The 27,818-nt window shown below is 36.1% G+C and overlaps 1 protein-coding gene across 4 annotated transcripts in view; it reads left to right on the top strand.

Annotated features, from left to right (window-relative positions):
* The window catches only part of spdl1 (spindle apparatus coiled-coil protein 1), a 40,388-nt gene that overhangs the window by 297 nt on the left and 12,273 nt on the right, over window positions 1–27,818 (top strand). Inside the window, exons 1-7 of one of the 4 annotated variants that reach the window (XM_039776495.1) lie at window positions 107–278; window positions 6,076–6,250; window positions 7,897–8,073; window positions 20,130–20,324; window positions 20,405–20,554; window positions 21,041–21,139; window positions 21,300–21,410. In XM_039776495.1, coding sequence (XP_039632429.1) covers window positions 6,083–6,250; window positions 7,897–8,073; window positions 20,130–20,324; window positions 20,405–20,554; window positions 21,041–21,139; window positions 21,300–21,410 — 900 coding nt within the window. In that variant the 5' untranslated portion in view covers window positions 107–278; window positions 6,076–6,082. The other 3 variants (XM_039776496.1, XM_039776494.1, XM_039776497.1) reach the window with 3 other exon arrangements.

Consider the following 27,818-nt stretch of genomic DNA (forward strand, 5'->3'; position numbering starts at 1 on the left):
GATAATGTTTTGATGCGTGTATAAATGATATCTAAATTTAACGCTACAGGAATAGCACTGCAATTGTCGCTGACATTTGAGACATATGCCTTGGAAGTATTTGTATATCTGATTGGTTTTGGGTTGTTTTGTGTCAACCTATTTGGCTTCTGCGATCGTTTGTAAAGTCGTCAGCCGATACTTAAGTGTTATTTTTTACCTACAACAACTGTGAAATTTTAACTCATCCATCTGGTTTTAACTCCACTTCCTCCATCAGAGAAGTACTTGAAGCTGCAGTATGTACCGATATCGCCGAACACAGTGCACCCTCACGGGGCTAAATGAAAGAGCATAATTAACAAAACATACACGTCGTGGGAATCTGAGAAAACCACAGCACCCGGAGAAAATCAGCGCGCAGCGCATAGCGATTAGAACCATCTACTAGGCGAGCACTAACTATCTTTCTTTAATTTTTTTTTCCAGATATTTTGTCTCGTTAGCTTACAGCTTGTTCCAAGCTGAAGTTTTAGGTATTGTTTAGTGCCTGTCTTGGAAGATTGGAGCATAGAAAAATGTTTTTATTCTCCTTTATTTGCTTTTTAATTTACTATACAATGAAAACTAATACTAATAATGTAATAAATTGATTATATCTTAGGGTGTTGTTTTGCACTCCGTACTGTCCTTATTTAGCGCCAATGCCTGCATACATCATCATCAAACATTTTCCAGTATCACAATGGAATATCAAAGTGACACTTGTTTTAATGCTAATCTACTCACAAGTGTTACTTCCCATAGTGCAAATTATTACAGATCTAGATGAATACACTGTATGGTCTAGAGAACGGACAGTAAATAAGATGCAATAATGGAACAGATTAAACGTAACATCATTTATTAGATGTCTTTACTCGACTTATTAAATGTATGTACAGACACACTTATACTTAAAGAGCAAGCTAAACAATTGCTCTTAATTTGTGTAATTTAAGATGATTTGCATGCTAGCATAGTTTGCATGTGGTTTGTGTTATCTAGGAGAGAGTTGTACTTTGCAGTCTTAAGATGCGGTCTTCCTTACAATTTATTTTTAATAAAGGCATTTTGTTTCCAAATTTAGTCTTACTTCATTAACTGACAAAGATGAGTCAATCCTGACTAATGTAGTTTTGTATAATATATGATTAGTTTAAAATACATCAGTGCAGTAATCTTTCATCATGCTGATTTATTGAATAGTTGCTTCTTGTGTCGCTCTTTTTTTTCCTCCCAGCGCATTTTTATCATCAGCAAAGCAGTTTCTTTCAGATAACATTTTGGGTTTTTCTTTAAAAATGCTTTTTTTTGTGTGACAATTTTATATCTAGTACATTAAACAATTAATACATAAGCATGCATTTTTCCTTGAAGTGCTTATCTAACATAATGAAGAAAAAAATGTGTAAGTATATAAAATATAACGACAAAGGACAATATTACACCTGTTTTTAACTTTTGTGCAGAAGAATACGTTGGTAATGCTGTAGCAGTTGTGGACACTATCTTCTCAAATCTTAGTGTGACAGATGCTAATTTGATGACATAGACAGATGGTCTGAGATTACTATTGCCCTGCCAACAAGAGTGGATATATTCCAAGTGTCTGATATTGTGTTTTTTTTTTTCCCCTTTAGCTGTTTCATTGTGCAATGATTAATGTTTTGAAGACAGTTGATGTTTTATTAAAATGTAAACAACACATTTTAAAAGTGAGGTGGTATTTTTAATTGTAAGAAAGGCCTCTTTAGTGTAAAACAAAAGAAATGTTTTGGTATCATGCTATCCGACATTTCAGTTTTTTAATTATTTCAGATGTGTGTCAGTAAGGATTTCAGGAAAATTGGTTATAATTAGGCCAGTATTAATTGGTGGTGATGATGATGTGGTTTTTGGACTTACTGATCACACCTTGCTTTACAAAGGCAGACCTGTGTCAAAGGTAATGTTTACACCAAATGACAACAGTTATCGCTCTTCCAGTTATTTGGCTCGCAGACATAGTTAATTAATAATTGTCATCTGGATGCAAATGAACGTTGATTGTGTTTTTAAAGTACCGTATATAGATCAGTAGTACTGACTCCAGAAAGGTGCCATATCTAGCATTCAAATTCTGTGATAATGCTTACAATCTATCATTTCTGTGTACCTACAGTATCAATTTTGGTAATGTTGCTTCTGTAGAACATGACATTCTTATGACTTGTGTATCATTGCTTTAAATATACATGTGAAATTTATAGCTGCAATAGATGTTATACATAACTAAAGTGAGACCAATATATATATTTTTCTCCATTATGCCTCATTGTTTTAGACAGTCCGTGTCATGTCAGCAGCCTGCTAAAAGCAGGCTGTGTATAAAACTGTTGCATGAGAGAGCCTCAGATGGCTATAACAAACACTGCAGACACTGAAAATGCTTTTTAAAACTTTAATGTTAAAGCCAATTTTAACAACAAAAGGATAATTTGGAAATATGACAGTTATTTTCCATTGTGTTTAATGTGCAAAGAAACCATATTTTGCTTGCTGCGATAGCTGCTGATCAGTTTTAACATTAGGTAGCAGCAGTAAGTGAAGGATTTCAAGTTCAACAGTGCATTGGAACATGACTGGAAGAATTGTTAACAAATGTGGTCTTAGTGCAGCTGTAGATCAAAGAGCAGAGCAATGGGGTAGGAAAAAATGTGTGAAGGCATTGCGAAGAGATGTTTCCAAGAAACAGAAAAATTTTCATTTTACTAATGTTGAAACAAATCGCAAATTTGAATCTGCTAATCCTGGAAATAGATCAGCACTGCATAGCGTCTCTAGAATAACACAATGCTGAAGTTAGTGCAAGGTGGAACATTAGCTTTACATTCAAAAGGTTTGACCAGTATGCAGAATATATTGTTAGTTTCTTAAGCTAATGCTGCAAAGATAGCCATAGGGCTGTTTATATTTTTTCTCACCACTGTTGGCATCTATTTTCCTAAGGCATCACTGTGTTTTCTTGGAAAAGTTAGTTGTACTTATCAAAGAGGGTGCATGTACCCTTGTCATCCATCTTAGCCTTTTTCTCTTATTAACGACTTGTGGGTCTCTTGTTTCAACATTTTGTTTGCCACTGAGTTTACCTCTGCATCAAAATAATGGTCCTTGCATCTGGGACACTGTTTCTAATAGTGGCAACACAATATGTGGTCAATCCCTCGGAAATGATTGTTTATAACTTCTGAGAGACTGCTTTTGATAATTTTGACTATGAAGTAGTAGTGACCAATGTTCCCTATAAGTTGCTTACGTCTGGGGGTGCACAAGCACACAAGATTTTTCAAGTAGTGTGCAAAGGAGTTAAAAAATCCACTTTAGACAGCCTTCCTGGAAAATGTATTGCAGCAGTCCTCAAGAACAGGAAAGGAAAGCATGGATTTGGACAGCTGATGAAGGCAGTGATTTCCACAAGAAAGTTCCAGCCTTTATTGGTCTTATAGAATTCCAGTAAATTAGGGATGTTTCAAATGCTTTAAAGGAAGAGTTTCTGACATCCAATTGGACCAAGTTAATATTTTAATCAGAATATTCTGAGAACCGGCAGTACTTACCCTGTCTGCTTCAAAAAACCTTTTCTAAAATAGAGCATTCGTAAGAATAGAAGGTTGCAAAAAGCCATATAACCTGCAACACATGCATTGGGATGACTTAATGTGTTTATGTACTGCTGTACACTGAATTAGTCCGAGTTCAATGTTCTGTTGCAAACAGCGTTTTCATTGCAAAATAATTATGTACCGTCCACTTCATGATAGTTAGATAATCCAGATTTTAAAAAGATGTGGGTAATATGTAGAGACAAATGTTCTGTTGCAGTCGGCCTTTTCAAAGCAAATTGATTATTTACTGTCTAGGTCATGTTAAATAGCTGAATGATGCAGACTTTAAAATATCCAGGTAATTTTGTTTGTTTACACAAACATTGAAGTCAAAATAGTAAAGAAAACAAGATTGTCCTACCTTCTACTTCTGGATCAGTACTCTGGGACTGTGGTTTTCAGATGGGCAACCTAGGCAGTCAGCTTCTTCTCATCCTGGTCTACAGGGTACCCAGTTTGATCATCTACTTCTCATCCTGGTCATTGGCATTAGGTTGAGGAATTTTGGGGTGGTACCTTTAATATGTAAGGAAATATGTTTTTTCGTATTTTCCTTTAAACATGAATATTGGCTTTTACAGATCTGGAACTCCTAAGTAGCCTTTGGGTGCAGTGTTATAATTTTATATGGATAAGTCCCATATTACATCCAGAATAATTGCTGAATTTTCTAATGCAGTGTTTCCCAACCACTGGGTCATGACCCACTTTTGCGTTGTGTGCTGCTGCTGTTGGGTTTGTCAGTAAGTTGCAGTGTGTTGTGGTTAGGACCTCAGTGGCCATGCTGAGCTGCCCTGACCCCCATAGTGCTTTGCAATATTTATCTATCTGCGCTTATGCTTATTCCCAACTCCCCAGTTATGACATTTGCGCATCTTTCACCACAGGGGAACTCCTCTGGCATTCACACTCTCTTCACTACGAGAGACCACCCCGCTTGTGAATTATGAATAAAACAACTGGGCCGCAAGACCGTAAAGGTTGAGAAACACTGGTCTAAAGTCGTACACAAGCTGTTGCAATAATTCACCTTCTGTCTATTATAATTTCACATGTAAAATCAATGAGCCTGAATTTACCATTTCCATTTTTAAAAATGTATCTTTATTCAGATTGCGCTATTGTCTGTGGTTTTGCAAGTGCTTCAACACCTTTGGGCAAGATATCATTTACTTCTGGGAATGATAACTGTGCAGCTCTGCTTGTCAGAGATTCACTCATATCAGATTCCTCTCCATGCCTGTTCCTACTTTGTCCAATCTCCCTGCTGTTTCATGACCATTATTTTGGTAGACTTCTCCTGGTTCATCTTGCATCTCTCCTTCCCTTGGCAATGTCATACCTAGGAGTAATGAAAGTATCCAAGGCCAGCACTTCTCTGGTTCACTGCTAGCACTGAATCATGTCTTATTTTAACTTATTGCAAACTGCATTGCCTTTGCATTTAGGCATCCCAGGTAGTGAACTGAACGTTTTTAATTTTGGGATTGTTTTCGCTACTGCTTAAAGTAGTATTTTAAAGTGGGTGGTATTTAAAGCCCGCAAAGTTTCCTCTAGCGAAGGGTACTCGCAGAAATAGTGCCTGGAAACCAGTTGAGAGTTATAGAACGTATGCTGATCACATCTTTCTTGAATATATCACCCAGTGTCTTTTTCCTGTGCAGGATTCTTCCTACTCTTCACGCAGCAGCATCCCTGTTTGTCCGTTATTACCTATCAGCACTGAGCTGATATAAGGATGCATGCACCATGTTAGCATAGCCTACTATGTAGAGCATTATTATCAGTAAATAAAAAAAATATATATATGGGTCAGCTAATATTCTTTTTCTACAACATCACCAAATTTCAATCAATTCAGTCAAAGCGTTTTGAGATTTTTCCATGAATCATGTCACCTAATTTTCTTTGCCCATTTTCTTTTGTCTTTCCACTCTGTGAGGCTGTTCTGATGGTGTTGGTCATTTGCATAAACTGGCTACCCCACTTCTCTGAGCAATCACTTATTAATGCTGAGCTGATAAAGAGATGCTGTGTGTTAATATGCTACATTATTGTCAGCAAATATAGACCCAAAAAAGGTGCCTAATTTTCTTTTTTCTATAATGTCACCAAATTCCAATCAGATCGGTCAAATCGTTTTTGAGATTTTGGGGTAATTAGTTATTTTTCTGTTTTGTGGGGGGTCAGCTCTGAAATATTCATATCTAAAAATGTCCACTTTGAAATCCATACATTAAAAATTTATTAAAATTCTATAAGAGAGAAAATGAATTTGTTATAAAAAGAATCCATCTTTAAAGTGAAAGATTCATCTTTATAATACCATTTATTCTATATCCAGTTGTGGTTTATCAGTTCCTCTTCATATGTATTTAACAATTTAATTTTTAAAGTTTTTTTTTCCCAGCATAGAAATGTCAGCAGAGGAGCTGTCAGAAGTGCAGCGACTGCGCTGTAAACTAAAAGAGACGGAAGAAGCATTGGAAAAGGCAGCACAGTATGGCTTACAACTGCTTGAGTCGCAACATGAGCTGCAGAATCAGTTAGAGGAACAGCGTGCAGAGATGACCAACAGTATTGAGGTACATTATGCTATGTTTGACAATTTTAGACACATTATTTTATCCAGCCACTGAATCTGCTTAATTCTTTTTTAGGTTTGCATGTTTTTTTTTTATTGGTAACTATTTTATAGCTAAGTATTTTGTATTTTTGAATCTGTAGTATAATAGTTAAGCTAAAGAAAGATAAGTACAGAAATAGAGCAGGAAGACTTAAAATGTACTGGCATCTAGGCATGATGGAAAACTACTGTAGAATCCAGTTGAGTTTGTTTGTGTGAAAAGACTGTACACTGTTGTAGCATAAATTGAACACTCTACAATGTACTTAAAACTGTTTGGTATCACAGTAGCCAGAAATGCATTGGTTACAAGACAAAAAACAAATCTTGATAGATTGTTGGTCCATTCCATTACATTTTCATGTACACATTCCTACTTTCCTGTATAGAACCATATTAGACCTTGCTGGTTGACCTAAATTGCACCTGTTTGGTATATAAGAAAAGAACCCACATAGAGTGTGCCCAGGCTAGGATTTGAACCTGGGACACTTTGAACATTTGGCACACATTGTGCAGTATATGGAAAAATTAAAGATGTGAAGCATTCCTTTGGTGTTTATTTGCTCTTAGTTTAATAAAACATAGGAACATTGCATCAAAGTCATAAAGAAAATGTCATATTTTTCTGGGCAAAGTGTAAGGTGAGTCCTAATTTCTCTCATATACAGCATAAAGTCATTATGCAAATAACTTAAACCTTTAACAGAAAAGCACTTCATAAACCTTTCGTTTTAAAGTTTGTATACAGAAATAACTCGGTGAGTTATTTGGTGAAGCAATTGGAAGTGCCATTTTTTTTTTATATAGTTATGCTGGGATTTACTTAGTTGATGTGGACAATTCGTAGAATACAAGACAAAAATATGGCCTTGTATATTAAGAGAACATGATTACTAATTTAAAGTTAGTTTTCAAAAAATATTTTCTATATTTTTTGTAATTCTGCATTGTTAGTATTTAAATACCATGCTTAAATCTTTTTTTTTTTTTTTTTTTTAAGAAAAAGTTCTAATGGAATTTTGAAGTATTTAAAATGTTTTTGACTGCTGAATTTTACTCTGTTGTATTTTTTTTCCCCTATACCATTAATATTTTGGTTTTGAATATACCAGCTTCTTGTTCAATTTCACTGAAACCCTGCGTAGCCCTGCAAAAAATATCAAAGGTATAGAAGTAAAACATAAATGTGTTTGACTTCAAAAAAATAAAATGTGACTCAGTGACTCCCTGCAATAATTCGGGGATGTGGAGTGAACAGTGAGGAATGATGGACATTCTGGACATTAAAGGATTGAGGCCAGAGCAGTTTTAGATTTATCAGCATGGTTATTATGGGCTCCACTTTTAATGATTCCCAAGAAGTTTAAAAAGGGGGGATCAAAAGAGTTTGGGGACAACCAGCATACTTAAGAAAACCACAATAATTGTAATTAAGCCATTGCTGCGTGTCTTCTGACTAAAATGTTTGATTGTATTAAAAAATAAATAAAAGGTAAGCTATGGAGTGAGTGGAATCTTACTGTTCCGACGCTTGTAATTGTACAGTAATTGGTAATAGAGTGCCTTTATGTAGTTATCCTGACTCATCTTGTCTCCTTGCAGGTTCTAGAGCAAGACAAATATTCTTTTCAAAGAGAAGTTGAGCTGAAGAATCGAATGTTAGATAGTATGGCATCTGAATGTGAGAGCTTGAAACAACAACAAAAGTTGCTCTGGGAGCAGCATGAGACACAGTTGAAGATGAGCCATATAAGAGAAATTGATGAGTATAAAAATAAGGTAATTTTGAAGTATGCATGAATTTGGTAAACTGAAATTTACATTTCTAGTGCTATACTGGTGCAATCTTTTTTTTTTCCAAAGATAGAAAATATGTTCTGCTAGATGTCAACCATTCAAAGTGAGTAAAACCTTTTCAAGGAGTAGATTAAGACAAACCGCTGGTTTTGAGCAACACATGTTCTCAAAATTTCTGGTTAACATTTACATGTGTGTGAACTATTAATTAAATTCACCAACAAACTTTGCCATAGCAGGTGAAGTGAGACCTGATTTAAGGCCATAGAAGTGAATTAGGTAATCATAACACATGAAGTCCAAAAGATTTTAGCACTAGAAACCACCAGGTCATCCTGGGACTGATGTCTGCATTTGTGGTCAGTCACTGTAAGGCTGGGTTTATACTTCACACCATCCATACAGACATGCTGCTACACAAGCAGTGTACTGTTTATATTTGTGTGTGTACTTACTGTAAATCTGGAGGATTCCACTAAGTGACAGTGTGAGGTATCACAGTGAGAAAACAATGTTCTGCTTTGCTGTATTGAATTGCCTGAAACATCCATTTAAATTCCTAGGACACCTTGCCAGATATCTCTGAAAAAGATGGATGTTTAATGATTGCATCCATCAGTACAGGGACATGCCCATTACAGCAAACATTGGGCATGAGGTAGAAACAATCCCTGGACGGGGCATTAGCTCATCGCAAGGTGAATACCAGCACATACATACAGTACACTAGTGTCATTTTAACATCACCAAATCCTCAGACGTACATGTCCTTGGAAGGAAGCCTGAGGGCACTGTGGAAACCCACAAGGAAAATATGCAAACTCTAGGCTGGGAATGCCAAAGACGTGACTCCCTACTGCATGGCAGCAGCACTACCACTCCTTCAATGTGCCGAGCCCCTTGTGCAATTATTAACAGTATTAATTATTTAAATGAAATTAATGATTTATCTGTAAAATATATGCTTTGACATATTTCATCATGCTAGTGATATCAAGTATAAATCTAATCATTCTATATGTGCAGAGAGCTGGAATATAAATTTAGTGTGTTTTGTGTGGCAATCACTGCCTACCTACAGGAGGAAACCCCAGAAGCATGTAGCGATTAACAACTGTGTCAGTTTTAAGATGTTTACAACGTTCTACTTTAATAACAAAATAACTATGAGATTAAAGTTGAAATTTCCATTTTAATCATGAAGTATACCTTTTTTCTTCACTGTGTCCCTAATTTTTTTTTTCCCTTGGCTCAAATATACTTTTGTACATTCTGATGCTGTTGTGAAGGTACAAAAAAAAATGGCACAGAAGATGGTATGTGAGACTTTTAAATATATTACAATGGGGACTATGCAACACTTGTATTGTCTATGCGAGAAATAGATGAAGAAAAGCATCATGAATACATTTGTATTTCAGCATTTGTTTGATGATTTGCTTCGCCACATTGAAGTATTCATCAAACATTGAAGCACGCACATTAATCCTGTAGGATCTCCAAAGTGGCTTGCTGTCGCATGTTGATAGTAAACAGAGACTCTGACGTCATGTTCCAACTTGAACACACTGCGCCCCCTGATTTTTATTATTTTATTTTTTTTAATACACTGGTACTGCAGTTTGCTCACCTATCGTGTTAATTTATGAGGGTGTACTCGGGTTATGCGTCAAATGAACGCTGGGAATGCGTAGCAGCCATGATGCGTGTGCATACACGTTCTGAGTGTGAAGTATAAACTGGCCCTAAGAGTCCTGGTCAGTGACCAAATGGATTACCTACTCATTAGGTTATTCTTGTGGTGTTTCACAGATTACTTCACATAGAGTACCTTTCATTTCTCTGCTGTATAACATGGGTTATTCGGCAGCTTTTAACTTAAGTAAATTAAGTGTTCCAGTCCTCTGTTTGTTATTGGTGCTCTGTCCTGTCTCAGATGCATCTGTACAGAGAAAACAAAGATACAAAGAAATATAAGTCAGTTATATGTATATCAAATGATAGATACCTGCCTCATGGAAATCATTTTGATGAGATATAATATCCCACTAATCTTTGGAGGTTTACTCTTGTTTTGATACCTCAGTCTATTTATGGATGAGCCTTGGACAGCTGTGTGTTTAACTTGGCTTTGATCCAGAAAATACCCTGAATACTTTAGCTTCTAGTTCAGAGTCAAATATATAGCAAGAGTTCTATAAAGGCCAATTTATTTTAGAGTATCATGTCATGTATTTGGAACAACCAGCTTAGTACATTTACATTGATTTTTATTTTCACAAATATACCAAATCTTGGCTTTTGTGTACGTTGAGTAGGAAGTCAACTGGGAAGTTGGGCCTTGCATATAAAACGTACTTACACACCTAGAAACATTTGTAAGCCGTTCCTTACACAAAAGTCAGAATTTATAAAATATGAACTTGATGTGAAAATTGGTTTAACCTTACTGTAAATTTTGACCATCTAGAAGTTCTGCACAGACTTTTTTGGTGTTGGAATTTTAGTGACATCAGGCGGCTGGATTGTGAATACAAAATCTTGTTTCATTGTACATTTTAATGATGAGTCATTCACTGTTTATATCACAGCCAACTGACATGTCCTCTAACTACTGCTGTCTTCAATTATGGTACAAATGCCTAATGCATTGCTTAATGTTAATTGCCTTAGTGTGTAGCCTGCCTATGTTGTCTATACCTGTAAATAGATGCTTCTCTGTTTGACATAAGTGGCAATTGTAGCAGTATAAAGGAGTTGGCCATCGCACAATATGACCTTGAAGTCTACTACCCACGCTACTATTTGATAAAATAATGGAATCATGGGTTCAGCTAGGCCAAGTCGCAAAAACATTAAGACACATTTCAGCATGACATTATTATCAATATATATATAAACAAGAACAGTGGTTTAGAGAAGGCATGTCAAACTCACTACCATTGGTGGGCCGCTTCGACTGCCATACGTGCGTCAGTGGGCCGCACTGTAACAAATACTATTATACAAAGTTACTGTATCTTTCCAATACTGAAAACTTTAAAAAATGTAACAAAGTTTAAAGAAAAGCAATTTATTTCCATACAATCTCTGTACAACAGCTTACAATTAGCCTCTTAGCTAAGTCCTTATCATTGTTATATTCGTTATATTATATTCATTGCTTATATAGGAGTCTTACAGTGTGAGATTTATTTCTTTTGTCCCGACACTTGGGATCACTTGTTAGTAACCAGTTTGTCAATATCAGACTTGAAATCTTGTGCAGCTGCAACTTTTATGAGGGATGAAAGGTGCTCGGCAGTAAGTCTTGAGCGATGTGGGGTTTTGGTAGCTTTCAGTAATGAAAACAATTTCTCACAAAGGTAAGTGCTTCCAAACATAGACAGTACTCTTGATGCCAACTTCTGGATCTGCACATACGAGGGTGGCAGGTAAGCATACAAGCCTGGCACACCAACTTTGTTGTATTTTGCCATCAGAATAGAATTTTACTGCAGTTCAATCAATTCCATTTGAATATTCTCAGGCGCATTCTCAACGTTGTAAGAGTATGGTGACGTAAACAGCACAAAGTCCTGTTCGTGTGAACTGAAATCGCGAAAACACTCACTGAAATCATTGCTCAGTAATACATGTTGGAAAACAAATCCTTTTTTGCATATAGCAAGTATGCCATTTCTATAGAAGGGTGACAATGAGTTAAATTCCAATGGATGTTTTTCAAATGTTAACGAGCAATAAGGAAAAGGTATCACTTAAAACCAAACAAAAACAGCAAAAAACAGTTTGAGGAATGTTCGAAGCAAGAACATTTTTTTTTTTTTACAATGTTTCTGTTTGGGGATCGTTGTGCAAATGTCCACAACTGAGCTGTGACCACAGAACTGCTCTGTGGATGATTCATTCAAGCATTTCATGGTCACTTTGTTGTAATGAAAGTATCTGCTGCTGAATGTACTTTGTAGTAACGAGATTTCTGTGGACTCGTGTCATATGGGGAAACTGTCAGAAACATAAAAATACTTTGTTGTAATACTCTCTCACCGCTGTCTCTCCCCTCTCTGCGCTGCTGCAAAGCCCCGTCCGCCTAGCGTTCTGAAAAGTGTCCTCAGTGAAGGGGGCAGCCTTTTTGCTGTAGCCCTTCACTGAGTGAGAGTCCGTTGCTGGCAGTTCTCTCGCTGCTCGGTAGTGGGCCGAGACCGCAGCCTAGCACTTCAGTTGCGACTTCGCGGCTGCAACTATACTAGCAGATGACGTTTCCCGTACCGTAATGCCATGGGAAAACGTGCTTTTTTCAGAAGGCAGAAGTAAGAAAAGTCAATAAGTAACGCCGAAGATGCAGAATGATTCAATCACAAACGACAGTAATCATTTTGTACAAGTTTAGTGCTAACAAGGATCTGTCATGCAGGCCGCACAGATTTCTGTTGCGGGCCACCGCGTGTTTGACATGCCTGGTTTAGAGGATCCGGTTTATTAAATATTTTGTTACTGCTTTTTCGTGGGGAAGACTTAGTATGAACTTTAGGTGTGGCAGAATGAGAATAGGGACAGTGTGGGGACTGTCTAGGTAAATGGTATGCTCCTTCAACTTCAGGAATTGATTTATGTAGAAGAAATCAGTTGTCTTGTAAACATCAGTCACTGCATTCCTCTAAGTGCTCGTTAATACTAATATGCATCATCGTCATCATGCGTCACATGTTCCCAGTGTTCATTTGACTCATCCTTTGCGCACATCCCCAGAAATTAATGTGACGCGTGCACAATGTTGAAAATACCAGCAAAAAGTCGTGGGGTGCAGTATGATAAAAGTCAGAATGTGACGTTAGAGTGTCTGTTTACTATCTACATGTGACATAAAGCCACTATGCAGATCATCTGGGTAGTGCTGGGAGGTTTACCAGTTCATACCGAAAACCATTTTTTATTTTTGTTATGATATGGATTTTTCTTATACCGCAACACCGGTTTAAATAGCCTAAACAACGTTTAGAACATGCCGCAGTGAGAAACTGTTTAAGGGGGGACCTTTTTCTCTGCTACACCACTAAACACGCTTGCAACGGAGTGAATGCGTTAATGGAGGGATTGAGCAGTGAAAATGGACAGAGAACATTCCGAAACTGAAGCTGTAGTAGACGGTAAAGTTGAACATGATGACACAGAAGACCTTTTGCCGAAAAAAGCAGCCGTGTCTGTTGTCTGGAGATACTTTGGTTTTAAAAGGTCGGATGTGGACCAAACAACTGCAAATGCTGTTCAGCTAAAGTTGTTGCACCCCCTTAGTTGCAAACATGCTTTGGAGTACCATGAATGTATGGAACCAAGATTGGCACCCTCCACATCCTCAGGTAAAACTGAAAAATCTAGAGGACACTCAAATCAGACGTCACTTATAGATGCATTTGCTAGAGGTACTGCCTACGATAAAAAAAGCAAGCAGTGGATCGAGATAACCAAAATCATTACAATCCATATAGCTAACATGTCAGTGGACAAATATTGTCAACATTAACAGGAAGTGTAGTTGGTTTAAAAAAATATTTACTATTCCTTTTCTAAGACATGTTCAGTGCAGTACAAGTTTTGACAAGCACCTGTGGATATTTTACTAAGTCAAAATGCCTGTTTGGGTGGTTGAAAATATGTTGTCAAAATTATAGTTTAAGTTTGCAAAATTTGTTCAGTAAAAAGCTTCTATATTTTGACTGCAGCTGTCATGCAGTGTGATTCCTTCTCTTCATTAGTGCCACCCCCTTGAAAACTATCATTTTATGGGATCATGTAAACCTGTATTAAAACTTGTGTGCACATTAAAATGTGTTTTTTGTACGATGTGCAATTCTCATGACATAGGAATAGGTTATTCTTATCCAGTGTACTGCAGTAATTGCAGTGGAAAATGTAGCTAACATCCACTCATGCATGAGAAAAAAATACCATTGAATACCGTGAAACTGGTATACTTTTGAAAAATACCGTGATATAGAATTTTGGTCATACCACCCAGCATTACCTCTGGGATCCATGTGCGTGCTTCGATATTTGATGAATGGTTCAATGTGGTGAAGCAAAATGGCGACATACAAATGCATTTGTGGTGCTTTCATATTCAAGAGTCGCATATTCCCTAATGTAATGACACAGTACATTTTAACCCATTCGGCCCAGGATTTTCTGTTTTTATGAGAAATTATTTTGTGAGATTCTACCTTTTGGGGTGTCTAGGATGCTCAAAAATGGAAAAAAACATAAAAATTATCACAATTATATAATAACTGCCAAATACTGCAGTCTTGGTGGGGAAAAAATAATTAAAAGTGGAGCCACTTACTATGTGGTGCGCACAGTGCAGAAGTGTCTATTTTCACTTCCATGTTTCACGAACTGTATGGCAATCTCTCCAGTCTGTGCTAATAGTAGCTTATCTAGTTCCAGCGGCTGCAAACATGTCTGTGCTTTACAAAAACAGCTACATATGTATGTACTACTGTAGTAATAGGATGTCAGGGCCGAAAGGGTTAAAAGTCTTACATAACATCTGTGCCGTCATCCTTTTTTTTTTTTTTTTTTTTTTTAAAAACCTTCACAACAGCATCAGAATGTACGGCAGCATATTTGAGCCACAGAGAAAAAAATTAAGGGCTTGGTGAAAAGGTCAATTTTGTGATTACAGTGATCCCTCACTATATCGCGCTTCGACCATTGCGGATTTTAAATGTAAGCACATCTAAATATATATCACGGATTTTTTGCTGGTTTGCGGATTTCTGTGGACAATGGGTCTTTTAATTTATGCTACATGCTTCCTCAGTTGGTTTGCCCAGTTGATTTCATACAAGGGACGCTATTGGCAGACGGCTGAGAAGCTACCCAATCAGAGCATGTATTACGTATTAACTAAAACTCCTCAATGATATAACGATGTGCTTCCCGCGCGGTGCTTGATTGTTTGCTTTTCTATGTCTCTCTTACTCTCTCTGCCTGATGGAGGGGGTGTGAGCAGAGGGGCTGTTTGCCTAGAGGATACGGATGCTCCTCTAAAAAATGCCGCTATATCGCGGTGCTTCGGCATACTTAAAAGCACGTATTGATTTTTTTGATTGTTTGCTTTTCTCTCGCGCTCTTTCTCTAACATTCTCTGCTCCTGACACGCATTCTTTGAACAGAAGGATATGTTTGCATTCGTTTAATTGTGAGAAAGAATTGTGATCTCTGTCTTGTCATGGAGCACAGTTTAAACTTTTGACTAAAGGGTGTTATTTCATATCTAGAGGGCTCTAATAATGTTAACTGTATGGGAGAGTTTATAAGGGCTTAAAATATATAAAACTAACCATACAAACATATGGTTTCAACTTCGCGGATTTTCATCTATCGTGTATGCGATATTCATCTATCGCAACCCCCGGGATCGATGAGGGATTACTGTATAGTGAAAATTTCGGCTTTATTCTCAAAATGTACACTTTAACCTCGTAGTTTACATTATCAGTAAAGTAGACCGTTGTAAACGTCATCTTAAAACCGATCCAGTTGTTAATCGCTACATCCGCTGGAGCATGCGTCGTGTGAAGTATAAACATGGCCTAAGACATGCAACCAAGTGCTAGTTTTCATTTGTGGTGTTTTGGTTTTTCCCTTGGCCTGCATCTTTGTGGGGTTTTTTTTGTTTGTTTTTTCTTCCCCCTTTTGGCCTCTAGACTAACTATATGTATTACTGATACAAAGACAGGGTGGGTATGTGCATGCTTTGCATTAGTAGGAGATAAAATAATGTATTTAGTATAGGAGTGGGAATAGATTAAAAAAAAAAATGATAATCACATAAATGTATGTGATTGATTAATTGCATCTAACCATTAAAACATGGAATTACACAATTAATATATAAATTATGAATTAAATGCACACTGAATGTATTTAATGTATTGAATGTAAATTAATGTAGAATCACCCCAAAGGAGTTAAAACAAAAAATTGCATACTTTAAACTTAAACAATGACCTTAAACCTGAACTTTTAACAAAATACTACTTGAGAAAGTACAACCTGAATCTGAATGCCTTCCTAAAAGACAAGAAGGCAATAAGAAACCAGGCCAATGCATTAATTATCTAAATGGCATAGGAGATGAGACATGTGTCAAATTAAAAATGATCAAATGAATACACTGCTAAAGACTAATAGAAAAAATATGCAAAACTTGTGTTAAAACCTTGCCAATACTATCCTCAATTGTTCATCACCATCAACAACTTGATGATTTATGCTGTACAAAAATGTTTTTCAACTGGTGCATCTTGGAAATAAGTGTAGTGCACCTGGGTCATGACCAGAGAGAAACACGCTCCATAGGTGGTCAAGACATTTCTGAGGAGTATGGGACTACCTGGAGAAGCTTACATAAAAGTAGCTCTGTGATTGCCGTTTTGCAGACACAGCACTTGGAGCACTTTAGCAGCCAGGAGACTAGTGGTGCAACGATCCGTAATCCAAACCGATTCCTGTCCACGGTTTGGTACGCACGTGATCTGAAGATCTGAGGAAAAAAAAAAAAAAAACTTCCACTGTATTGTGTGCGTGTCTCTCGCGCACTAACTCAACCTCTCTCACGCATTTTCGCTCGACTTTTGTCCGGTTTGCCGCTTCATACGTGTGGTCATGGCCAGCGGTAGCAGTTTAAGCAGAGGAGCTCGACAAACCTCCAGCATCATTTAAAAAAAAGTTTTAATCAATAATGTAACTTTCCCTGCAACGTCAAAATGCAGCACCAACAGGAGCACACACATCTCCTCAAAAGAAGTCGTCAATGGCGGAGCTTTTTGGCGAGACCTTTGCACAGAAGAACATGGTCAGCAAGGCTTTTGCTGACACCATCAAAGAGGAGGTGGTATCCTATGAGGCAGCAAGTGGCATTCCAGTCGATGGTGATCCACTGACTTGGTGGAAAAGCAACGAATGTAAATGCCCTCGCCTTGACACAATGGCAAGACACCATCTTGCTGTGCCTGGCACTTCAGTGCCTAGCGAGAGGGTGTTTTCAACAGCAGGGGACATAGTTACAGCAAAGAGATCTACACTTCCCCCAAAAAATTTAGACATCCTCATGTTTTTGGAAAAGAATTTGAAATTATAAGCTCAGGTCTGCTTTGCTTTCTTTCTTCGTTATTAATAATGTGGACATAAGCTAGTTTTTATTTCTCCATGTTCAAAGTAAGAAGCAATGATGCTTTAAATTGCATTTAAAGTTGTTTTTTATTGTGTCCACATTAAAAGAAATGGTTATCATGCCCTATATTGCACCTTAATTTGTATTTATATAATTGAGTGGAATGAGTCTTGAGTTGAATGTGTTTTTTAATGGGCAAAAAATACTTCACCAAATAAATGGAGAGTTAAATTTGAGTTGAGGTGAGTTAAATACAGAAGTACTAGAGACTTATTTTGGTTTTTGTGGCACTCGGATAACTTATGTAGCACTTATGGGATATGACATTGTTTAAATCTTAAAGAAACATGGAAAAACAAGCGTAAAATTTTACCTTCACAGCTTTTCTCTAGCAATGTACTAGGACTGCCATAAACTCTTCCTCCCCATCTCCTTTTATTCTACTCCTCTGCACCTATGTCAGCATGTACAAGTCAAAAAAATGAGCACCAGTGCTACATTTTGACATGTAGTGTATCATTGTGAACCTTCTAATATGAAATTTTAAATCTTTAAATGTGTGTGTGTGTGTATGTGTATATATATATATATATATATATATATATATATATATATATATATATATATATATAGTAATCCCTCGCTATATTGCGCTTTCGCTCTATCGCGGATTTTATATGAAAGCATAACTAAATATATAACGCTGATTTTTCGGTTCTGGACAATGTGTTTTTACTTTCTGTACATGCTCCTCAGTTGGTTTGCCCAGTTGATTTCATACAAGGGGCGCTATTGGCGGATGACTGAGAAGCTAACCAATCAGAGCACGCAGTTAAGTTCCTGCTTGCTGAATGCAGTGTTAACCAGGAAGTCTCGTCTCGCTCATTCAGCATCAACGTGTTTCGCTGTGTAAAGAGTTGTGCTCTTTTGTGTTTATCTTTGTGCATAGTCAAGCCCTTCATTATGGCTCCAAAGCGATCTGCTACTGCTTCAGGGGCCATGCCCAAGCGCAAAGCGGAAGATGTTAATGATTGCGAAAAGGTAAGCGTTTTGGATTTGTTGAAGGCTACGATTCTTTTTATTTAAAAAGTAGAAAAGGAATATAAGATCTATGGCCGCAGTGTCCTTTTAACCAGGGTGCAAAACAAGTTGTAAGTGGATGTAATAAGGCAGTAGTCTGGATGGAATCTGCTTTAGGGATTTGGATTGAAGACTGCCAGAAGAAGAACGGCAGTGCTACACAATCGCCTGAAGTGGCTCCTTTAAGGGCTGTAACGCTCTCCTTTGTTGTGCAGTAAAATAAAACTCATTGTTATCGGACAAGTCATCGTGTCATTGTTGGTGAGTAACCATAATTAGTTTTCTACTTACAGTACTTAGTACATGTACGTACGTTTAGTGTCACTGTACACACACATTTACTGTATACTATTTTTGTTGCATTGTACGTATTTATTGCTGGTGGAATGTCTATCGCAATGGCTGTAACGTGATATCGGAGACACTATCTTTTAAAATATTTAAGTTTTACTGTATATAAACAGTGTGTTTATATACATAACTTCAATGAATCTTACCTAATATCTAAGAGAATACAAAGGGATTATGCTGTATAACTCTACGGGGAATATTTATAAACAGTGTGGGAGAGTTTATAAGGGCTTAAAATATATAAAAATAACCATAGAAACATATGGTTTCTACTTCGCGGATTTTCACCTATCGCGGGGGTCTGGAACGCAACCCCCGCGATCGAGGAGGGATTACTGTACTGTATATAGTCATGTTCACCCTCAATGGCCTCTATTCAGCCACAATGGGTCACTGCTTGCAGCATTACCAGCCTCCCACTGAGAACTAGAACGGGGCAGCCATGTGTGGTGGGCTGGCAATGAAACTTCCCCACCCCCCGCTCCATCCAACCTGCGTTCAGTCGGGAGCAGTAGCAGCGGTGTAGTGAGTGGGCAGCAACCCGCCCCATCAAGCCCCCATCCTGCACATGAGCGATAGGGACATTACACTGCGCGAGCTGCGAAATTGCCCCCGTCCAGCCACCGCTTGCAGCATCCCCAGGCCGAAGATGATGGAGTGGCAGTTACTGCGGCGAATGCTTCGCAGCTGCGGCCCCATTCGTAGGTCGGATGGGGACTACCTGTGTGTGTGTGTGTGTGTGTGTATATATTACATCAAAATGCCTCCCTGACCAAAGCACTGCCTGAGGCATTTGCCTTTTTGTTGGTTCTGGATGTGACAATATTTTTTAACATGTTAAACGGGCCACATTAATCAAAAAAATTTAAATGTTAACTTTCCCAAGCCTAATTTAATAAAATTCCTGTAACAAAAGCATCCTCTGAGGTTATGTGAATTGTATATTTTATTTTGATTCAGCTGCTGAGCAGAAAGTAAACCTTGCTTGTACCACAACTGCAATAATACTGGGTGACCTAGGTACATTACTCTTAAAAATTTGCATGTACAGTATGGTAAGTTTATATGGTTAATTGTATTTTAGGGCCCCGAAACCCATCCCCCTCTCAAGAAGTCTGTCCTTTCTCCTTCTCCCATCAGTCATTTCTGATGTGAACTTATAAAGGTTGGTGGGGTGGAGTGTACTTTCTTTAGTCAAGTAAGGTATGCACAGGTTCATCCCATCTGTAGTGGATAGTCAGACATGTGTTAAGTTTGGAGATAGTTTCCCGAATTCTCTGTTAATTCTGCAGCTGCAGAAGTACATAGATGTTATGTATGACACCAGCATAAATGTACATGTACATAAAGACTTGATTTCCATTACTATCCATGTTTAAATATAAATATTATGAATTAATGCTGATTTTATATGCTGTTTTCTCAAAAGCTGGAGAAGATGAAGGCTGACCTGGAAGAAACACAGCTGAGTGAGAAACAGTTACGCCATAAACTAGATGTGCAAAGTGAAATTCTGAGTAGTAAGACTGAAGAGCTGCGCACTCTTTCAGAGCGTGCCCATGAGACCATGTCCTCTGAAATGCTGGACTTACAACTGGAGAAAGCAGAACTTGAAGATGCCAAGGTAAAATGGTAGCAGCTTTTTATTCTTTAAGTGCATATGAAATAAGATATTTAATTAGACTAGTCTTCTTTCCCAAAAAGGCTGCATTAGAACATGAAGTGAATGAAATGCGGTATCGACAGCAGCAGCTTGAATTAACCAGTACAACTCTTCAAAGACAAGTTGAACGACTGACTGAAGAGAAGGAGGAAAGGGAGAAAGAAGCGGTTTCCTACTTCAATGCTTTGGAGGTGATATAGCATTAATTGTTAACTTAAATTTAGTCCAAAGAGTAATTTTAGTAAAACAAGTGGAATATGACAAAAGTAAACAAATGTATACATTTACAATTGTGCAACATAATTATTTTTTACGTTCTGTTTCTCTGAGCCAAGTTTAGAAAATGAACCGAATTACTGGAATTTAACAGTATCAAACTTAGCAAATTTAAGCACAAATTTCAGTTATTAGAAATTAATTGATTTTTTTACACTTTTTCCAAATTATATTTTATTCTGTAGGGAGATAACATGATTGGAAAAATCATTATTGTAAAATTGTTCACTTCAAATACTACATTTTCTAGGTAGTTGTATTTCAGTCTTTTTTTTCCTGTATTTGTCACAAAGTGCTATATTTTGCTGAGATTGTGTCATAGGTATATGGATATTTTCTACTTTCACTTAAAGTATAGCAATGGTTCATGTTGATGTATTTCCTTCAATTTTGCATTACAGAAATCTCGAGAAATAAATGAAGACCTTCAGATTCAATTGGATCAGGCTTTGCGACAGGCTCAGGACCCAAATAGTAAGGGGAACTCTCTCTTCTCAGAGGTATATAATGTTTTTTTTCTTATGTGTTCTCAATTAATTACACCAGAGTCATTTTCTTCCTAAATTTTTGAGTGGTAAACTTGTAATTCTCAGCAGTGTTGTTTAACATTAGTGTAAGTAAATTATAAAATATCTATACGTTTATTCACTACTTTTACAGGTTGAAGACCGCAGAGCAGAAATGGAAAGACAATTGATTAGTATGAAAGTTCAGTATGAATCTCTGCAGAAACAACATTCTTACTCCAGACAGCAGCTGCACAGAATGAAGGTATAAATCTGTTCATCCTATCTAAGCCTCTATAGTATTAGCTAAAGGTTAACTGGGATCATTGACTAGACAATGAGTACATAAATGGAACAGCCGCACATTAATAAGCATTTATATTTTTTCATTTTACATTTGTTTAAAGTTTGTTTAGGAACATTAAAGCCAATTAAGATTTTGTGACTAAGTTTTAAGAGAGAACTCTACATAACACATGGAGATTTATAAATATGAAAGTAAGTAAAATAGAAAATATGTCATGTACATCTTTATCCAGACAAATTCAAAGATAGAATATAAAATGTAAGGTATCATTTTAGTTATGTACAGATAACTGCACACTAATATAATACAGAAAGCTCTGCTATTACAGCAAATGAAAAGAGAAAAAAAGCTGTGTTTGTTATGAATCTTACATTTTTTGTAATTCTGAAGTCGTTTATAAAAATATACCCTGAGAAAATTTGTAGGGTCAGAAATAAAACTGAGTGCTAAAATGACCCAGGTGTCTCTTCTGCATTCCTACGCAATTGACTTTTTTCCCCCTGTCTCAGTTAAATGAAACTTGGCTTCTCACAAAGATTCCCTGTTTCAGTTTTACACAATGTTGCACTCTTTCGTCTTTGGTTATAATTAAGAGATGCAAAACCTTAAATTTTATACTGGTGCTGTATGCTATGAGTAATGAAATTAGTAAAGTGGCTCTTTGCTGGACTATGTCTAACATAATTATATTTGTTATATTAAAATGCAGAGGACAAACAGAGTTGGTAGTTTTAGCATAACTAGTGTTGTCTTGTACTATACGTGGTGTGTTACATATAGTAACCTGATCTCCTAATGGTCTTAGTTTTCTATGTACGCTATTTGGTACATCTAGCAGATTTTCCCCCAAATATTTTTTTTACACATACCGTACATTTTTATCTTTAAACATTTAATTTCATCATTAAGTATATTCCTTGCTAAATGAATATTTACAATTCTTGTAATTTACAATTACAAGATTTAGTTTCAATATCCCCATACAGTTTTTATTTGTGGTACAGTATTTGTTCAAAAAGATACGATTTAACAACCCTTAGCTTCTCTCTATTCAATCTCAAAGCAGTCTTGTACTTTGACTACCTGTTAACAAGTATGCAAAACTGGCTATATAGGATATATAATATAGGATCATTCTATTCTGGCAAAACATTAGCCTGATTTTTGGAAAATAAATTGTGGACTTTAATTTATTGAAATGTTTTTTTTAACTATTTCTTTACCAATCTACATACTGTACTGCTCCTGAAATCCCTTATACCCTTAAAACATGATGGCAATCTGTGTGTGCTTTATCAGAAGGTTTTTAAAGCCAAGGTAGCCTGTTTACACAGTTGAATATGTTTGTTGCTGCCTCATTAAATTCAAGGGGATTTAGAAAGCAGGATCTTCCCTCTTCTTGTTTGTTGTCGGGATAGTTCCTTTTCTGACCCTCTTCTATAAGAGGATATTTTTTGTAAGGTTTGCACTTGTTATGAAGCACTAATGAATTTTTTTATATACCTGTGACACATTGTAATCTACCTGGACTGAAATTACCAAATTATGATCAAATTTTTAATATAAAGGTTTGGTTTTGGGTAGCTTCCAATTCTTAATTTATAAAGTTTGTTTTGACATCAGAAATGCAAACACACATCTGTAATATTTATCTGTAATATAACAAATCACTACATGCTTTAGAATTCAGTGGTCCTTTTTTTGAGCTGGAACCTTGTTTATACATCTTTGTGTCCAATTGATTAGTAAAGTCTTAAATTACTAACCATGATGATGATGATCTCTGTAGAGCTGCATGACTTGGTTCAAAAATTATATTGTATTATTCTGAAATATAGCAACTGTAATTTCACCACTAAAATAAACATAATTTAAGTTAACATCTCACACCACTGCTTAGTCATTAAGAGTAAAGGCAAATAAAAGCATAATGAAAAATCAAACTGAAAAAGGATATTTTGAAAAATTTGTAAACTCAGTTGTTTTGTAATTTACTAACTGATTTTAGTTTTATTAAAGAGGCTACTGATTGGTTAGTCTTAATGTGTCCCACATGTACATTTAGAACAGAGCAGCTCCTAATCAGTGATGTACACTGTATAGTCACTTTACACATTCATACTTAAAAGAAAAAGGTTACTGTCTTGTTACATGAACTAAAATGTAACAAGTTTTTCATGTTCCAAGTAGCAAAAACAATTATTACTAATAATTGGTGGAATATTATTTAGCATGCCATTGACAGTAATGTACCAGCTTCTGACGTTCTGCCCTAAATAGTGACACTACATACATACTTTCCAAAGGCAGTAAAAATAAATCTTACAAATTAAAATTAAGGATGTGTGTCAGTTTTTCTAAACCAATTATGTCAGTACACACTGTATGTGTTGAGCTGGGTGCCAATCTTTCTCAGCAGTACTAAGTGAAAGTGAAATTCTTATACAGTCAAACGTTGATTATTTGTCAGGGGTCGGGACCAAGGTTATGACAGAAAAGACAGATAATAGAACAGCTAGTTTAAAAATGATGTACAGTTGATTAATTTAGCAAATAGTCATTATTTATCAAACAAAATGATATTAACAAAATATAGTATTAACAAAATTAATGAATTCATATAATATTGTAATGACCAGCATAATAAGCAAATGCAACTCAGTGGTACTGGTATTTTGTGCATTTTATTTGAAGTCTTCTTTCCTTAACAAATGGTGCCCTGTCTAAATACACTATTATCTAGGTTATGGAGCACACCTCCAAAATAAGCTGCCACTTTTTTTTTTCTTTATACCTCAAACATTCCTTTTTATTGTCTCCTGACTCCCAACTCAAAACTTCCTTCCGTCGCATTTTTCATTTTATAACTTGTCACTTGACTCCTAAGAGGTGTGTCTGCCCCTTACAGAACAAAAACCCTTCACATAGTCCCATCACTTACAGCATTTATTCCACCCTTTCTGCTTCTGCACAGCATATAACCAGCTGCCTTCATGTCACAGTATATTAACAAAATATAGCAGAATTTAGAAAGAAAATTACAATATAGAAGTAAATTAACATTAATTCAGAATAACATTACAGTCAGTGGTTTCCTTTTTCGATATGTTTTTCAGTTACGTCGGCATCACGCTTTATATCATTCACTGTTGTTCTTCCTACTTTGTAAATTGAAGCAATAACTTGAAGCACTTTGGCTGTTTCATAAATGCTTAACAATCTCAAACTTTTGCAACATTTCCAACACTACACGCATACCACACGGGCAAGTGGGTAACTAAGAAGAATGAAGGAAGGCCGTTATTTCCGAAGATTAACAGATGGTGAACTGACCTAGTAATTTGCACTTACACCATTCAGTGGACTAAGCAAGGTTAGCAAATGCTGACATCACAAGCACTGAACACTTGTCTCAATGGCCGTTAATTATGATGCTTCTGGATTTATAAAATGCACAAGATATGAGCAGGACAGTGTGAGATAAAAGCAGTGGTACCACTTGCGTTTCACATTATTTATGCTAGTTTATGTTCGCTTTATTAATTTTCTCTAGTATGTCATATTAAAGCATAACTGTTTTCTTTCTAAGCCGCTTACATCAACCTTTTAACTGTTCCATATTGGCAATCCTGTGCAGAAAATAAATTACTAACAGCCTGGAGTTAAATTAAGTGGCATTCCTTTTTGTTGTAGTACTGTCTCAAACTCTTTTTGGAGGCAGTGATGAGGACACATGAGCCATTGCTTGCACTGCCACACTGAGGCACTTCCCTTGTGGGATCCTGATACAAGTCTCCTGCAGAGTTAATCTGAGAGCACAATACAATACTGAGGGTTTATTCATTCCAAAAGCACTAAATAAGGTGTTGTAGTACCAGTGGCAACAGTCTATAATACATGTTTTGACAATTTGACAGAGGCAAAGATTTTTAAAATCTTGTTTCTTTTAGGCTCAGAGGCCTCATAGACTGCAGTTTTCCTCAAATACAGAAACATGTGAATAGTATGCATGCTGACACTGGGCAGCAGTAGTAGTTACTGAACGATCTTGCAGGATTTTATCTCACTTGTCTTGATTCACACATCCATACTAGCTGTAGCAAAGTTGCAGCTTTAAATAAAGCTATCATGTCATGCAGCTTTAAAATGCATTCTCTGCCTCACTTGTCTTCCCTTAGCAGTAGGCTGCAAATACCATCTTCCACTGGATTTAATAATTTAAAAAAGCACACAAACAAACATATCTACTGTGTTGAACCCCACAATTGAGGAAATTATTAGATTGCAAATCTGTAGTTTGCGAGGGAAAATGTAATTTTAATTTGTATGTTTCTGCTAAAGAATCGTTTAAAGTTTCTTGTGTAAATGCAGTGCATTTACAGGCTCTCTTTGTACAATGTGGATACAAGAGCCTAATGTAAATGAGTTGTTTATGGACATAGTTCCAATCATTTACAAAGGAAACCATTGGCAATGTAAGTAATCAATTGTCAGGCCAAAAATATCAGCTATTGGCACAAGCCTGCTTAAAATTTTGCTTGGATTATCAAGACAACTAAAATGTTAAAGCAATATTTTATTTAGTCAGTTTTATGCATGCATTTTTAAGTATAAAACCATAAATGAACACCTTTGCCTTTTCTGTTTTAGGCATTGTAATGAGAAGTTGAGCAAAATGACACTTTTTATTGGCTAACTAAAAAGATTATAGCCCCAGGCCCCTACTTCAGGCAAGACGTAATCCTAGGCATTCTAAGGCATCCCTTCATTTTGTTTAAGGCAGCCTTAGGATCATTTTTTTTTTTTTTTGCATCATCATATAGCTATTGATGATTTCTCTAATCTGTTAAAAATTGAATAAGGTTATAAAGTGCTGATTATAAGCCATACAGTATAGAACACCTTAAGTGTTTTATTTTTATTTATTTATTTATTTTTTTGCCTAGAGAACCCAAAAATGAATAGATATTAAAGACCGTGGCAGAGTTCCACTGCCATAGATAGTAACAAAAACCCAATATATGATTTCATAATAAGTTATTTTTGAGTTACAGGATTAACTTTACTCTTTATTGCAAAATATGTACATCTTTTTTTCCCTTCAGGCATATGAATTGGGTTATGGGTGGTGTCTATGGTGTGGTATGGGTATGGTATCAACATTACACCATGTAATTTTTATTGAATTCTCATAATTAGCTTGAACCCAACTTTCAGTATTCTTTATTATTTTGATGTCTTATGTCCCAAATTTTTATAACTGAAATTAAGGAGAAACTCCTTCCTAAAATGCATTCCCATACTCTAAATTTCCTTAAGGTCAGGTACTTGAGACTATGTCATCACTTGGATAGAAGAAAAAGGATGGCCTATGAAGCACAATCTAATCTGCTTGGAATGCTGGATACTCTTTCAAAGAATGTATTTGATTCAAGTTTTATTTAAATACTTTATTCTGGAACTGCCTACTTCTACAAATGTGAAATAGTAGTACAGCTTTATGTGAAGTGACTACAGTATTTATTTTGACTTTTGATATTGAAATTTTTAAATTGTGCTGTACTACTTAAAACTACACAATTGTTGTATTCATAAATGACTGTTCCTTTCTATTAAACTGTAGGATTACAAATAGAAAACTTACAGTACATGTGGTAAACTTATCAATATGTAATCAGTGTGTACATTTTCTGATGTCAAGCCAGCAGCAGCAGGTCTATGTAGTTTGAGCTGTAGTCATATTTTTTTTAATAATGCTAAAGATGTTACTTTTTTAAAAAGTCTATTTTATATCCAGAAATATTTTTACAATGTTTGTGGAAATATGTGATAATGTACATTTGTTTATACCCATTTGAATATTTAAATAAATATTTGATTTATCTTATTGTAGTTGTTTTTTTCCAATAAATGTCATAATTTTCTGGTATTTAGAAATGTTTTTATCAGAAAAATGTGGCATCTCTAATGACCCTTAGTGAAACATGCTAAGAAAATACTCACTTGCTTATATGTAGGGTTATTTTATATACAGAATCTCCTTCACAGTGATTTAGAAACTGTCATTTCTTTGATTTAACGAATGACTGACTCAATAGACCATTTTACTGATTTTTTTTTTTTTTTGGGGGACCCTGCTTGATCCTACCATAGGTGTAATAGAAGTATAAGCCTTTCATTGGGAAATATGTGATAATTAAAATTTACCATACTGAACCGAAAATATTTACCTTTTGGATAACATTGAAGTCTTTAAATGAAATGCTCTTGAATATGAGCTTTAAAAAAAAAATGAAATGTTAATGAGAAATGCAATGAGCTACAATGTTCCAGTCAACAGGTTTGTTGACACATTTGTGCTGATGC

This window comes from Polypterus senegalus, chromosome 13 (genome assembly GCF_016835505.1).
Source record: "Polypterus senegalus isolate Bchr_013 chromosome 13, ASM1683550v1, whole genome shotgun sequence".
In the NCBI taxonomy this organism is placed as follows: Eukaryota; Metazoa; Chordata; class Cladistia; order Polypteriformes; family Polypteridae; genus Polypterus; species Polypterus senegalus.